Consider the following 15908-nt stretch of genomic DNA (forward strand, 5'->3'; position numbering starts at 1 on the left):
GGAATGCCACAGAAATGACATTGTGCTCTTCTTGTGCATTACATCAGGAGGCATACGGTGTACATTGCCCTATTAGTGGTGATGCCAACTTTGATCACTTGGTTAAGATGATTTCTGCCGGAGTGCCCCATTATAAAATTACATTTTTTCCCTCTGCAATTAATATATATCTTGTGGGAGATTAGTTGAAACTATGAAAACGTTTTGTTTCTCACATGTCATACCTTCACATATTTCATTATTTCAAAAACTGGTAAATAAAGGAAAAGAATGTCAAGCATTTATCCTGCCTTTCTTCTATATAAACTGTAGCACTGTGTAATCAAACAGAAGTGAAGTAATTCTTTATAAAAGCATTCCATATCATATGATATCGTTTATACATGGAATCTAAAAAAAAAGGGTACAAATGAACTTATTTACAAAACAGAAGTACAGTCGTGGATGTAGAAAACAAACATGGTTACCAGGGGATAAGAGGCGTAGGGATAATTTGGGAGATTGGGATTGACATATACACACTACTGTATATAAAAAAGACAACTAATAAGAACCTGCTGTATACCACAGGGAACTCAATACTCTGTAATAGGAAAGAATCTAAAGAGTGGATATATAACTGATTCACTATGCTACACACCTGAAACTAACAACACTGTAAATCAACTATACTCCAACAAAAAATTTTTAAAAAGCATTCCAACTAATAAATGAAGAAAAAGAATCAGAATATCATCATTTTGCAGCCCCAATAAGTTAATGATCTAGGCAATAAGCATACATAGATGCCAGCACAAAAAAAGGAAACCAAACGTTGTGTAACTCCTAATAAAAGAACACACCACCACATAGTCTTACTAAAGGGATAGAACCTGAGTCTGATCAAACCTCTGGATCCAGCTGTCCATTTCCAAGAAATACAGATAAAGGAAACATGCTGAAATTGCACCATGAGGCTGCAATTAGCAAAACCCAGACTGTGGGAACTTCTACAATACATATCAAATAACCCAAGTTCTTCAACAGATAAAACGTGTAGAACAGAAAGAGATGGACAGGAGACATGTTGATTATTAGAGACTTAAAGATTTATTAAATGAGCAAGACTAGCTGTTTTATCCAACTGGAGCCCAGCAGGATGACTCCTGCAAAGAAGGGTGGCAAGAAGGAGGGCCAGTCTGCCATCAACGAGGTGGCGACCACAGAATACACTATCAACATTCATAAGCACATCCATGGAGTGGGTTTCAAGAAGCGTGCCCCTCAGGCACTCAAAGAAATCCAGAAATTCACCATGAAGGAGATGGGAACTCCAGATGTACGCAGTAACAACAGGCTCAACAAAGCTGTCTGGGCCAAAGGAATAAGGACTGTCCCATACCGTATCTGTGTGCGGTCATCCAGAAAAATGTAATGAAGATGAAGATTCACCAAACAAGCTCTACATGTTGGTTACCTATGTACTTGTCACCATTTTCAAAAATCTAAAGACAGTTGATATGGATAAGAACTAACTGTTGATTATCAAATAAAGTTACAGAACCACCAAAAAAAAAAATGGGCGAGACTAAACCGTAATGACTAGGGCTGCACATATGGATGATAGATCTATAAAGAAATGAAAATACAGTGAAAGCTATAAAAGTCAAGAAAGTGTTATTTCTGGAGAGGGAAGCAGTTATCATTTGGATGAGAAATGGAGGTGCTTCTTTGGTGACTGGCAAAGTTTTATTTATTGACCTAAGTTGATGGCTTAGGGTACTTGTCTAATATTTGTGTTTTGTGTGGTTCTCCAACTATATATTATACTTCATAATAAAAACAGTTTTAAGAAAAAATGTTTCAAAGAAGCAAGAACGGAAATTGATAAATACTTGAAACTGAATAGTAAAAAGAAACACTAAACTTCAAAACTTGTGAAATTCAACAGAAGTAGAGCTTTGAGACTATCCTCAAAGAACTTATCTATTATTAGATGAGGGAGCTGAAAAATAACGAGCTAAATGTCCAACTTAGGCAAGCTAAAGAAAACACAGTTAACCCAAAGAAAGACAAAGAATGGGATTTAAAAAGCTAGGAGTGGAAATCGTTAAAAAAGTAAACAAAGAAAATAATAGAAAATAATAAGACCAATGTCATCAAGAAGACAAGAGGATGTAGAGAAAAGGGAACGCTTGTACACTGTTGGTGGGAATGTAAATTAGTTCACCTACTACAGAAAACAATACGAATGTTCCTGAAAAAATTTTAAATAGAATTACCATATGGTTCAGCAATTCCACTTCTGGGCATATGAAATAAAAACAGGATATTGAAGAGATATATGGCCTCCCACGTTTACTGCAGCATCATTTACAAGAGCCAAGATATGGAAACAACGTAAGTGCCTGTCAACTGATTAACAGATAAAGATGTAGTAATACTTACAATGAAATATTACTCAGCCATGAGAAAGAAGAAAATTCTGCCCTTTGTGACAACATGGATGCTGAGGACATTACGCTAAGTAAGATAAGTCAGAGAAAGACAAATACTGTACGATATCACTTATATGTGGACCTAAAAGACAAACTCATAAAAATAGAGTAAAATGGTGGTTACCAGGGTCTGGGGGGAGGGGGAATAGCAGAGATGTTGTTTAAGGATACGAACTTGCAACTACTAGATACATAAGTCCTAGAGATCTAATAAACAGTATAGCGATTATAGACAACAATACTGTAGTATTAAGACCAAACATGCTAGGAGACTAGATCTTAATTACTCCCATCACAAAAAATAAATGATAATTATGTGGTGCTCGTAGGTAGCTAACACTACAATGGCAATCATATTACAATACATAAATGTACCAAATCAACATGTTGTACACCTTGGATTCATACAATGTTATATGTCAAATACATATTTTTTAAAAACTGTTACCACCTTTGGAAACACTGGCTTTATCAAGAGCTGTAAAAATGTTCTCCTCCTTTCATCCAGTAATTCCTCTTCAGGAAGTTATCATAAAGAAATAATTCAACAAAACAAAAAATTTTAAGTGGTTATTTCAGCATTATCTAAAATTTTTAAAAAGCAACAAAAAGGTTAAGTAAATCATGACTTATAAACTCCATGGACTATTAAGCAGCCATTGAAGTGGTAATTATGCAAAGTATGTGGTAATAGGGGAGAGTAATCATTAAATGTTAGGTAGGAAAAAACTCAGAGGAAAATGCTACGTTCCAAGCACTTCCAACTAAGCACAAATAAATATACATATGGGCCAAGAGTAGAAGGAAACTAAACTGTGCAAGATTTCCCAAATACAGCATGATTTTTTGCAAGCTGTTTCCTCTGCCTTGAATGTTCTCACACACACAGACATACATATGCATACACACACATAAGTATACATTCAGATACATTCCCATATACAAATGAACATGCCCAATACACACACTGCCATACACAAATATATACTAATGTATACAATGTTCTGGGCATAAAAACAGATGCATAGATCCATGAAACATAATAAAGAGCCCAGGAACAAACCCACACATATATGGTCAATTAATTTATGACAAAGGAGCCAAAACATACAATGGGGAAAGAGCAGTCTCTTCAACAAATGGTGCTGGGAAAACTGGACAGCCGTATGCAAAAGAATGAAACTGGACTCCTGTCTTACAACCACAAAAATTAACTTAAAATGGATGAAAAGACTTGAATGTAAGACCTGACACCATAAAACTCCTAGAAGAAAACATAGAGGGTAAGCTTCTTGACCTAAGTCTTGGAGATGATATTTTGGATTTGACACTAAAAGCAAAGGCAACAAAAGCAAAAATAAACAAGTGGGACTACATCAAACTAAAAAGCTTCTGCACAGCAAAGGAAACCATCAACAAAATGAAAAGGCAACCTACTGACTGGGAGAAAATATATGCAAACCATATATCTGATGAGTTAATACCCAAAATCTATAAAGAACTCATACTACTCAATACCAAAAAAAAATTCAATTAAAAAATGGGCAGAGGATCTAAACAGACATTTTTCCAAAGAAGGCACACAAATGGCCAAGAGGTACGTGAAATATGCTCAACAATACTAATCATCAGGGAAATGAAAATCAAAACCACAGTGAGATATCACCTCTCACCTACTGGAATTGCTATCAAAAAGACAAGAAATAAGTATCGGCGAGGATGTGGAGAAAAAGGAACCCTTGGGTACTATTAGTGGGAATATAAATTGGTGCAGCCACTACGGAGAACAGTATGGCAGTTCCTCAAAAATTTAAAAACAGAACTACCATATGATCCAGCAATTCCACTTGTGGGTATTTATCTGAAGAAAATGAAAACATAACCCAAAAGATACACACTATCATGTTCACTGTAGCATTATTTACAACAGCCAAGATACGGAAGCAACCTAAGTGTCTTATCAATGGATGAATGAATCAAAAAATTTGAGATACAGATATATATATGAAAATTATTCAGCCATAAAAAAGAATGAAATCTTGCCATTTGTGACAACACAGATGGACCTCAAGGGTATTATGCTAAGTGAAATAAGTCACACAGAGAGAGACAAATACCATATGATCTCACTTATATGTGGAATCTAGATAAAAAGCAAAACAAAACTGAGCTAATAGATACAGAGAACAGATCTGTGGTTGCCAGAGGTGGTGGGAGGGTGGGCAAAATGGGTGAAGGGGGTCAAAAGGTACAAACCTCCAGTTATAACATGAATAAGTCATGGGGATGTAACATACAGCATGCTGATTATAGGTAATAACACTGTACTGCATATTTCAAAGCTGCTAAGGGAGTAAATCTTAAAAGTTCTCCTCACAAGAAAAAAAGCTCTGTAACTATGTACGGTGACAGATGTTAACTAGACTTATTGTGGTGATCATTGTGCAGTGTGTACAAATATCAAATCATTATATCGTACACCTATGTCAATCACACACACACACACACATATATATATATATAAAATCTCAATTTTTTAAAAAAATGATTAGATTTACTGTGTTATGCAACATAAAATCCAGGACAAACACAAGAAATTATAACATGTTTAAAGAACCTATATACACACTCAAGAGGGAGAGAATATGGCCCTAAACATAGGGAAAGCCTTAGGTTGAACTAGGTGAAAGAAGCGGTGAGCAAAAGATTAGCACTTTCTTTATAAATAGCACTTTCTTTATAAATAACAAATGCTGGAGAGGGTGTGGAGAAAAGGGAACCCTCCTACACTGTTGGTGGGAATGCAAGTTGGTGCAGCTACTATGGAGAACGGTATGGAGGTTCCTCAGAAAACTACTATACAGAATTACCATATGACCCAGCAATCCCACTCCTGGGCATATATCCAGACAAAACTACAATTCAAAAAGATACATGCACCCCTATGTTCATAGCAGCACTATTCACAATTGCCAAGACATGGAAACAACCTAAATGCTCATCAACAAATGAATGGATAAAGAAGATGTGGTACATATATACAATGGAATACTACTCAGTCATAAAAAAGAATGAAATAATGCCATTTGCAATAACACGGATGCAACTAGAGATTATCATACTAAGGGAAGTCAGTCAGAAGGAGAAAGACAAATACCATATGATGTCACATAGGTGGAGTCTAAAATATGACACAAATGAACCTATCTACGACACAGAAACAGAATCAGGGACAGAGAGAACAGACTTGTGGTTGCCAAGGGGAGGGGAGAGGAGGGATGGAGTGGGAGTTTGGGATTAGCAGATGCAAAACTATTCTATATAGAACAGATAAACAACAAGGTCCTACTGTATAGCACTGGGAACTATATTCAATACCCTGTGATAAACCATAATGGAAAAGAATATGAAAAAGAATGTACACATATGTATAACTGAATCACTTTGCTGCACAGCAGTAATTAACACATTGTAATTCAACTACACTTCAATAAAAAATAAATTTTAAAAAAACTGGCACTTTCAAGAAGGAGAATGAACATGGGAGAGAACAAACTAGAGAATGACATTTTCAGGGACTGGAAGTAACTCAGAGTTGCCAGAGTTTACAAGGAAGTTGGAAAAGAGTGAGAGATGAGATAGAGTAAAAGATAATAAGTGGACAGTTCTGGGAGAATAATTTGTCATAACAATTTACATGGACTTTACACTAAAGGCAACAGGAAAGGTTTTAAGGAGGAGAGAAGCAAAATTAGTAAGATAAAAAAGAAATTAATAGAAAGTTGCAATAATAATCACAATAATAATAATCACAGTGAATAAAATACTTGTTTTAATCATTAAAACACCAAATTATCCTCTTAAAAAGATTATTAAATGGAGACACGATTTGAAAAAACTGGATGAAAAGATGTAGAGATACAGTAGTATTAAAAACAAGAAAGGTGGTCTTCCCTGGTGGGCAGTGGTTGAGAGTCCGCCTGCCGATGCAGGGAACATGGGTTCGTGCCCCGGTCCGGGAAGATCCCACATGCCGCGAAGCGGCTGGGCCCGTGAGCCATGGCCGCTGAGCCTGCGCGTCCGGAGCCTGTGCTCCGCAACGGGAGGGGCCACAGCAGTGAGGGGCCCGCCTACGGCAAAAACAAAAACAAAAAAAAAAAAAAAAAAAAAGCACAATGAGATGCTATTCTATACTTAAGACATGTAAAATCACTAAATTTTTGAAAGGAACAACTCAACTGAGTCTCTTAGCCATTGTTTGTATGAAGGCAAACTGATAAGACCACTTTGGAAAAACAACATTACTATATGAAGTTAAATACTTGTACAGTCTATGACCCCCAGCAATTCCACTTGGAGCGAATGGAATTTCATACATTTATTGGCCATTTGTATTTCTTCCTTTATTCAGACCCTCTTCAAACTTTTTCTAAGAGCTAATCCACCTCATTCTTAATAATTTTTAAGAACTGATGTATATGCGTGTGTGTGTGTGCGCGCATGTATGTTGAAGAAGATAGCCTTTGCTTATAATGTGTATTCGAATTATTTCACCTACTACTATGCTGTTGATCTTTGGTATTGTATATCTTGCCATATTTTACTATTCAAAGAATCAAACTTCCCAATCTTTTCTGTTTTAACTACTGAATTCACAGCTTTTAAATTAACAGGTCTCTAACATAACTTTCCAGGGATAAAGCTCTGGAGTAGAATGTACGAGTTCCATCCTTCCTACCTGTGGAGCTCTACTGGTGTTTCATGCCACCTCAATGTAGATTTAAAAATCCAAAGGCATCATCAGAGTTCTAATGTATAAGCATAACCCCAACCGAGACCAAGGAAGATTTGCCTCTGCCATGATTTGGACTTAGATGTCAACCCTAAAATAGTACATAATAGTATACAGAGGAAGGGCCTTGAAGCTTCTGCATCTGATTTCAACACACGTTAATTTGGTCCTCATGCACGGTAAAAAATAAATAAATAAATAACAACAATAAAAATGAACCAAAAAAAACTCTTTAACAAAAAAGAAAAATCTGCATAGATGTCTAAACATGAATTCGTAATATGTACCCCCAAAAGATCATCTTACCTGTTAGGCTGCCTTGCAATATATATAAGGCATCACAGGCAGCAGGAGGTATAGGTAACAGTCCTTGAAAAAGTCCATGGAGTGCTGCAACCAACCAGCAGGCAAGAACACCCACCCAGAAAAAATCTATGAGTTTTTTTTTTTCATCTGATCATCTTATTGCTAGTTTTAAGACTACCCAATATTATTAATTCACAGATCCCTTCTGTTACCCATTTCTAGTTTGTACTTAACAAGTTTTACATTTGCCTTTTCTACCCTGCTTTCACTTCTAAAAGATATTCGAGTTCTCCCTCTCTATCCTTCACTCTCACACAGTTCAACAAATAGCTTGTAATTTTACTTCATTTTATAATTTTCCCTAGCAAACTAGTAAAACTGCCAAATTATAGGTAATTATGTAGTTGATTCCATTTGCCCGAAATGATTAGCCTCACCTCTCCTGTTTGAGGCAATCAAACCTTCCTTCATCAAGCCAACAAATATCATCAGGATTTAATTTTGTCATGGATCCACATACTTTTTTTTACTTTTTATTTTTTGGACATGCCGCACGGCATGTGGGATCTTAGTTCCCCAACCAGGGATCGAAACCGCACCCCTTGCATTGGAAGCTCGGAGTCTTAACCACTGGACTGCTGGGGAAGTCCCCACATGCATTTTAAAAGGAAATAAAATTATACAGATAACGGTGAGTTAGTTTTTAAAAATATGTCTAATAAGAGGTTTCTTTATTATTTATTACTAACAAGAGCCATGTCTTCTCAGAACGTTTGAAAATATTTACTGCATGTAGCACTCCCTATTCCTACGAAGTTTACATGCATTTTCATTTCATTAGCGCCTGAGAGCAACTGTAACAGAAGTAAAAACTTAAGGTCAAACAAATTAATATTAAAATTTATAATCAGAGTTGTGAGCCAATATTTGCTAATATAAGACTTTTCTCGAAAGAGGAATGGTTCCTTCTAAGAGACTGCCTTTTTTATAATACAAAATAATTAACAGTTGTCATAATACCACCACTATTCTGCTCAAGCTCCAGTAGTTGTCAGTTTAATGTCAGATGGTAGTATGCAATTTCCATTGAGACTGAATTAGTGTAGGCTGATGAGACTGAATAGTGTAGGCTACATTAACTTACTTAATAATCAGGTATTTTACTGAGACTGTTAGCAGTAGCATATGTTAAGATCCATATCAGGACAGCTTGCTTTTTTCAGTTGTTTGTATTAAAACCAACTGCACTGTCAACAGTATTTATTAAGTATTCAGAGATCCAAAATTGATATTAATTAATAATAATAAGAGGGACTTCCCTGGTGGTCCAGTGGTTAAGAATCCACCTTCCAATGCAGGGGACGCATGTTCGATCCCTGGTTGGGGAACTAAGATCCCACATGCTGCAGGGCAACTAAGCCCATGTGCTGCAACTAATGAGCCCGCACACTGCAACTACTGAGCCTGCGCACTCTAGAGCCCGTGCCACAACTAGAGAGCCCATGTGCCGCCACTAGAGAGAAGCCCGCGTGCCACAATGAAAGAGTCCACATGCTGCAACTAAGACCTGATGCAGTCAAATAAATAAATAATAAATATTTTTTAAAAATAATAATAAGAGAGAACATTTACTTAACATTTATTAAATGCCAGGTACTCAGAGCCAGCCAACAACCCCCTAAGGTAAGAACTATTACTATTACAGATATGGGAAATTATGGCCCAGAGAGTGAAGTCACTTTAAGGTCACACAACTAGTAAATGGGGAGAGCTGAAATCTCAAGCAAGTTTGGCTCCAAAAGTAATACAGACAATAACAACGAGGACAAATACATGCAAGGAGAACCCAACTCACTAACAGATATAGAGATTACAACAAACTATATATTCCCATTGTTATAAGCATTATATAACTGACTCCCCAGGAACAGTAAAATTACAAGCTATTTGTTCAACTGTGTGAGAGTGAAAGGTAGAGAGGGAGAACTCGAATATCTTTAATTTATAAGTGAAAGCTGGATAGAAAAAGCAAATGTAAAAGCTTGTTAAGTAACAAACTAAAAATGGGTAGCAGAAGGGACCTGTGAATTAATAATATCGGGTAGTCTTAAAACTAGCAATAAGATGATCAGATAAAAAAACTCAGATTTTTTCTGAGTGGATTCAAAGTGATATAGAGATGAAAAGTGCATAGTTCCAAGTACTTCCCTGGTGGTCCAGTGGATAAGACTCCAGGCTCCCAATGCAGGGGGCCTGGGTTCGATCCCTGTTTGGGGAACTAGATCCCGCATGCATGCCACAACTAAGAAGTCAGCATGCTGCAACTAAAAGATCCCGCATGCCGCAACGAAGATCCCGAGTGCCGCAACTACGACCAGGATCAGCCAAAATAAATAAATAAATAAACAAACAAACATTAAAAAATTAAAATTAAAAAATCACATAGTTCCAGGTTTGTTAACGGTTCCAGAGGGTAAGCTGAAGCTTCACTTGATATGATCAGTAATGGAAGCTACCAGAGAATTTAAGAGGGTGGTAACCGATGCAGTAAAAAATGGCAGAAGAGAAAATGACCTTGGCTGCAAGCAAATAAGATTATCATAAACTCAAGGAATTCACACCTATTGATGAAGTAAGACTGAAAGTAAATAGGAATTCAACGAGAACAGGAACAACAGTCTGCTCTGTCACAAAGAAGTCTACTATATGAAGTAAAAATGTAAGCCTAAGACAGACTGAAAGTATGAAGACACCATTTATCTTAGCAAAACCAATCAACACTTAAGCTCCATGAGGTGGGGAATTTGTAGCACTCACTCACTTTGTTGTGGAATTAACGAACGATGAAGATGTCTGCTTTGGTAACCTGGCTCAAACCCTTCTTCAAAATTTTGCTTAAAAAGTTTAGCCGGGAAAGGGGAGAGCTGCTACTATTAAGAATAGAAAGTCTGAGAGTAAAATGGCAGAAATGATTTAAAGATCAACAAAAATTAATATCTGGCTAGAGTTAGTTTTGAGACTGAAGAGTCAGAGAAGACCTGCTGTGGCAGTACTTTAAAATTTAAATTCCCTTTACAGACTCCAAAATTAGAACAGAAGTGGGAATGCAAATCTATGAACATTTGCTCCCAAATGACAATTCTTTTCTTAAAATGATCTATGTATGAGCCTTAGCATAATTCAAAAACTATAACTCCAGGATTTTTGAAAGCTGGGTCCATCATGGATGTTTAAAAGAACTAATATTTCTAAAACGGCCGTTCAGAAATCACACTAGCACGGAAAGTGACGTAATTCCAACACCCGCCCCGCCCCCCACCGGCCCTTTTCGGTCAGTAGGTAGAAACAGTACCATGGCTGAGTACAGTATAAAAGCTAACCCTACCAAAAGGGAAAGAATATTAAGTTAGCAGCCTTGAGTCAAAACAGCAGCAGTATTCAGGAGAAGGGTGGAGTTTAACCACACTCCAGTGTTAAATGACTAACGTGGGTCGGGCTGAAGCTGGTTATGAGTCCCCAGGGTAAAAATGACATATTCACATTACAGGTTGATGTCTGTGCTAGAAAAATGTTCAGACCAAGAATGAAACATTGCACAATTCTGGGAAACATCACTCACTCTGTGGTCTGGTGTGGATGGCATCGCCGACCGCTGCATAGTAACAGCCAGCCCACCCTAACCACGCTGGTTCTAACAGCTTACGGTGCTTGATTAAGACCCTCTGGGTTTATGTGATAAACATATCATTCCTTCCTTGTTACCACTTTCTTAACTTTAAAACGGTCTAAAATGCCAAAGAATTTTCTCTCTTAACTAAACAAATATTTATTTTGTTGAAATAAAACATAACTGCTGTATTTTTCATGTGATCCTGCCATGAATTAATTTTCTTCTTTATTAACTGAGTAGAATGAGCTCACGGCAACAGTGTCAAACAACACCTGATGACTAATGAAATGCCATCCTGAAGCCCCTAAAATGTGATCACCACCACAAAGACCCTAAGCCTTCACCCCATTACTGACTCAAGAACAAAAGTCCAACATACAAGGTGGAAAAGGTGAGCAATCCATGGCATTTATAGAGCAACTCTGTGATGGACTCCAACATGTAAACAAAACACACATTCATACTCATCCCCTAAATGTTAAAATGAGATTTAGCACAGCCAGGGAACAGAGTAAGCTGCTCAATCTCTTACTATATATCAGCATTTCCCAAAAAATTTTCCAAGGAATATTAAAAGCGTTCCATGGTCAGTAAATCTGAAATGCCACAACTATTCATCTGGGAGCATCACCATGCATATTAGCCTATCAGGGCTCTGAGAGGTTATGGGGTAAAGAAACTGGTTTTGTTAACCCAGTTTTTCCCATACTTATTTGATCACAAAACCTGTTTTTTTGTTTTGTTTTGTGTTGTATCAGTGATATGAAGAGTTTGGGAAATGCCACTCAAAGATTACCATGTGTACATGTATTAATTGTTTGTTAACAATTAAAATATAACATCCAAAATTAAATAAGATTTGCTTGATGCTTGCAGAGTACTAAAGGAAACTGCAGTGCCTTAGGTTCAACAAATGTTGGCTGATAGCTTTACTTCCCAAAACGACAAGCAAAGTACCATTAACTGTATATTCAGTAATGCTAAAAATAAAGCACAAAAAGCCTGTTCTATAGTAGTGTCACTTAGCATATAATTCTCATAAAGTGAATAAAAACATCAATATTTGGGCTGATAGCATTTTAAGTGCTCAGTAAGAACATATAGTGTAATTACTGATCAGAAAAACATCTAAATGTCTATGACTTCAGGAGCTCACAACCTTAATAATCTCTCCTCATGTTACTGACTACATTGAGATAACCTACTAATACACAAACAGTGGCACCTACTGAGGATTATTACAATACTTACCACATTACAAAAAGAATCCAGACCAATGCTACGTACATACTTAGAACATTCTGGATTAGACCAAGTAAAATTTAACAACAAGCTGAACAGCATTCTATAAAACAAAAACAAAAAGTCAGTTAGGCTAATTCTGTCTGTTTTTCTAAGCTATGGACTCATAGTGAGAAAGAAGATTGTCTTGGAACTTGATGACTGAATCATATCTGAAATCTTTAAAGTTTATCTACACTTACCTCAAAAGAAGTTCTTTGGGTAACTTTTTGTTAATAAGGCCTTCGTCATTATTTGAGAAAACCTACAGAAAAAAAAGGGGGATATTATTAAAATGTTCCTCAATCAAAAAAAAGAAGGGGGCTTCCCTGGTGGCGCAGTGCTTACGAATCCACCTGCCAATACAGGGGACAATGAGTTCGATCCTTGGTCCTGAAAGATCCCACATGCTGTGGAGCAACTAAGCCCGTTAGCCACATCTACTGAACCTGTGCTCTAAAGCCCGAGAGCCGCAACTACTGGCCCCACGCGCCACAATTTCTGAAGCCCGCACACCCTAGAGCCCGCACACCGCAACTACTGAGCCCATGCGTCACAACTACTGAAGCCTGTGTGCTCTAGGGCCCGCATGCAGCAACTACTGAGCCCATGTGCCACAACTACCAAAGCTCATGCGCCTAGAGCCTGTGCTTCACAACAAGAGAAGCCACTGCAATGAGAAGCTTGCACACCACCACAACTAGTGAAAGCCTGCGTGCAGCAACAAACACGGTCCGGGAAGATCCCACATGCCGTGGAACGGCTAGGCCCGTGAGCCATGGCCGCTGAGCCTGCACATCCGGAGCCTGTGCTCCGCAACGGGAGAGGCTGCAACAGTGAGAGGCCCGTGTACCACAAAAAAAAAAAAAAAAAAAGATAACACGTTTTGTAGATCAAAACAGTCCCAATCACTGTCTTACAATTATGATGATACAATTTCATGAAATCACCATTCTTCGACATTGATGGATATAAAAATAGTTTATACCCTATTACCATTTAATAAAAACAGCAAACATTTAGAGAAGAGTTAACACACAACCATATCTACACTACATTATATTATAGATTTTAGCCAAGGCGTTTAGCAAGGAAAATAAATAAAAGGCACGCTGACTGGAAAGGAAGAAATGAAACAACTTCTATTTACAGATGACATAATCTTGTATATTGAAAATTCTAAAAAAGAGACAAAAAAACTATTAGAACTAATAAAGGAATTCAGCCAGGTTGCAAGATACAATATACAAATATACAATATATTCATATAAAAATAAACTGTATGAAATTAAGAAAACAATCTCATTTGTAACAGCAAAAAAAAAAAATACTTAGGGGACTTCCCTGGTGGTGCAGTGCTTACGAATCCACCTGCCACATCCCTGGTCCTGAAAGATCCCACATGATGTGGAGCAACTAAGCCTGTTAGCCACATCTAATGAACCTGTGCTCTAGAGCCCGAGAGCCCCAACTACTGGCCCCACGCGCCACAATTACTGAAGCCCGCACACCCTAGAGCCCGCACACCGCAACTACTGAGCCCATGCGTCACAACTACTGAAGCATGTGTGCTCTAGGGCCCGCATGCAGCAACTACTGAGCCCGTGTACCACAACTACCAAAGCTCACACGCCTAGAGCCTGTGCCTCACAACAAGAGAAGCCACTGCAATGAGAAGCTTGCACACCACAACTAGTGAAAGCCTGCGGGCAGCAACAAAGACCCAACACAGCCAAAGAACAAAACAAAACAAAACAAAAAACAACTTAGGAATACATTTAACTAAAGAAGTGCCTGACATTGTATATTGAAAACTTGCGCTAAACACTGTTGTGAGAAATTAAAGAAGGCTTGAATAAACTGAAACACATCCCATGTTCATGAATTGGAAGGTTTAATAGCATTAAGTTAGCAATGTTCCTCAGCTTTGTACTTATTCTGCTTGGGGTTTGCCAACTATGTCCGGTCTGCTATTAGGCCCATCAAATGAATACTTAATGTCTGATTCATACTTTCACTTCTAGCATTCCCAGTTCAGTCTTTTTATAGTCTTCCATCTTCCTGCTAAAATTTTCTAACTGTTCATCCATTTCAAATGTTCAACATCTGGACCATCACTGACTGTTTCTCTTAGCTCTTCTCCTGACCATGGGTCACATTTCTTTGTTTCTCTCCATGTCTCATAATTTGTTATTTCACACCAAATACTGTGCATAAAAAAACTAATTTACAAGGATCAATGAAAGTAAGAGATGTTTCTCTGAAAAGAAAAAATTGACAGAGAAAGGGAGGAGAGACTGGCCAAGACAGCAGAGTAGAAAGACACTGAGCTTACCTCCTCTCACAAGCACACCAAAATCACAACTATTTGCAGAACAACCATCAATGAAAAAGACCAGAATCTACCAGAAAAAGATCTTCTACAATTAAAGGAGGAACCACAACAAGATGGGTAGGAGAGGCAGACTCTCAATATAATCATGTCCCATACCATGGGGTGGGCAACCCACAAACTGGAGAATCATTATATTGCAGAGGTTCTCCCACAGGAGTGAGAGTTCTAAGCCCCACATCGGGCTCTGCAGCCCAGGAGTCAAGCACCAAGAAGACAAGCCCCCAGAGCATTTGGCTTTGAAGGTCAGCAGGGCTTAACTTTGGAAGTCTCAAAGGACTGGGGGAAACAGAGACCTGGCTCTTAAAAGGTGCACACAAAATCTGACATGTTCTAGAACCCAGGGCAAAAGCAGTAATTTGATAGGAGCCTGAGCCAGTCCTACCTACTGGTCTAGGAGAGTCTCCTTGGAGGGAGGTGGGGGGGGGAGCTGTGGCTCACCCTGGGGATACAGACACTGGCAGCAGCCAATCTTGGGAGCTCCTTCTACTGCGTGGACAATGGTGCTGCCAGGCACCATTGTGGAACCCTCCCTCTAGCTCATTAGCACCAAGACCTGGCCCATCCAACGGCCTGTAGGCACCAGTGCTGGGATGCCTCAGGCAAAACAACTAATTGGATGGGGACACAACCCCACCTATCAGCAGACAGGCTGCCTAAAACTTCCTGAGCCCGCAGCTGCCTCTGAACATGGCCCTGCCCACCGGAGGGCTAGGACACAGCTCCACCCACCAATGTGCAGGCACCAGCCCTGCCCTCCCAGAAGGCTGCTCTAGCCATTGGACGAGTCTCACCCACCAGGGGGCAGGCACCAGACGTAAGAAAGCCACAATCCCACAGCCTGAAGACCCAGCCTGCCCACAACAGGCCAGACCCTACCCTGGCACCAGCTGGGCCCCAACCCTTCCCACTAGCAGGCCAAAACAAGCTTCCCAACACCCTGGACCCCATACTCAACTGTGTCAGGAAACGCCCCCCCCCCCCCCCCCA

The 15908-nt window shown here is 38.7% G+C and overlaps 1 protein-coding gene and 1 pseudogene across 3 annotated transcripts in view; one reads left to right on the forward strand and one right to left on the reverse strand.

The window, feature by feature from the left end:
* The window catches only part of FBXL2 (F-box and leucine rich repeat protein 2), an 82099-nt gene that overhangs the window by 52207 nt on the left and 13984 nt on the right, over nucleotides 1–15908 (reverse strand). For 2 of the 3 annotated variants that reach the window (XM_007447693.1, XM_007447694.1), the window contains exon 2: nucleotides 12730–12791. In XM_007447693.1, coding sequence (XP_007447755.1) covers nucleotides 12730–12791 — 62 coding nt within the window. Of the gene's footprint in view, nucleotides 1–12496; nucleotides 12591–12729; nucleotides 12792–15908 lie in introns of all 3 variants that reach the window. The other variant, XM_007447695.1, reaches the window with a different exon arrangement.
* Nucleotides 1139–1514, forward strand: LOC103086412 (60S ribosomal protein L31 pseudogene; annotated as a pseudogene).

Source organism: Lipotes vexillifer, unplaced genomic scaffold (assembly GCF_000442215.2).
Source record: "Lipotes vexillifer unplaced genomic scaffold, Lipotes_vexillifer_v1.1 scaffold73, whole genome shotgun sequence".
In the NCBI taxonomy this organism is placed as follows: domain Eukaryota; kingdom Metazoa; phylum Chordata; class Mammalia; order Artiodactyla; family Lipotidae; genus Lipotes; species Lipotes vexillifer.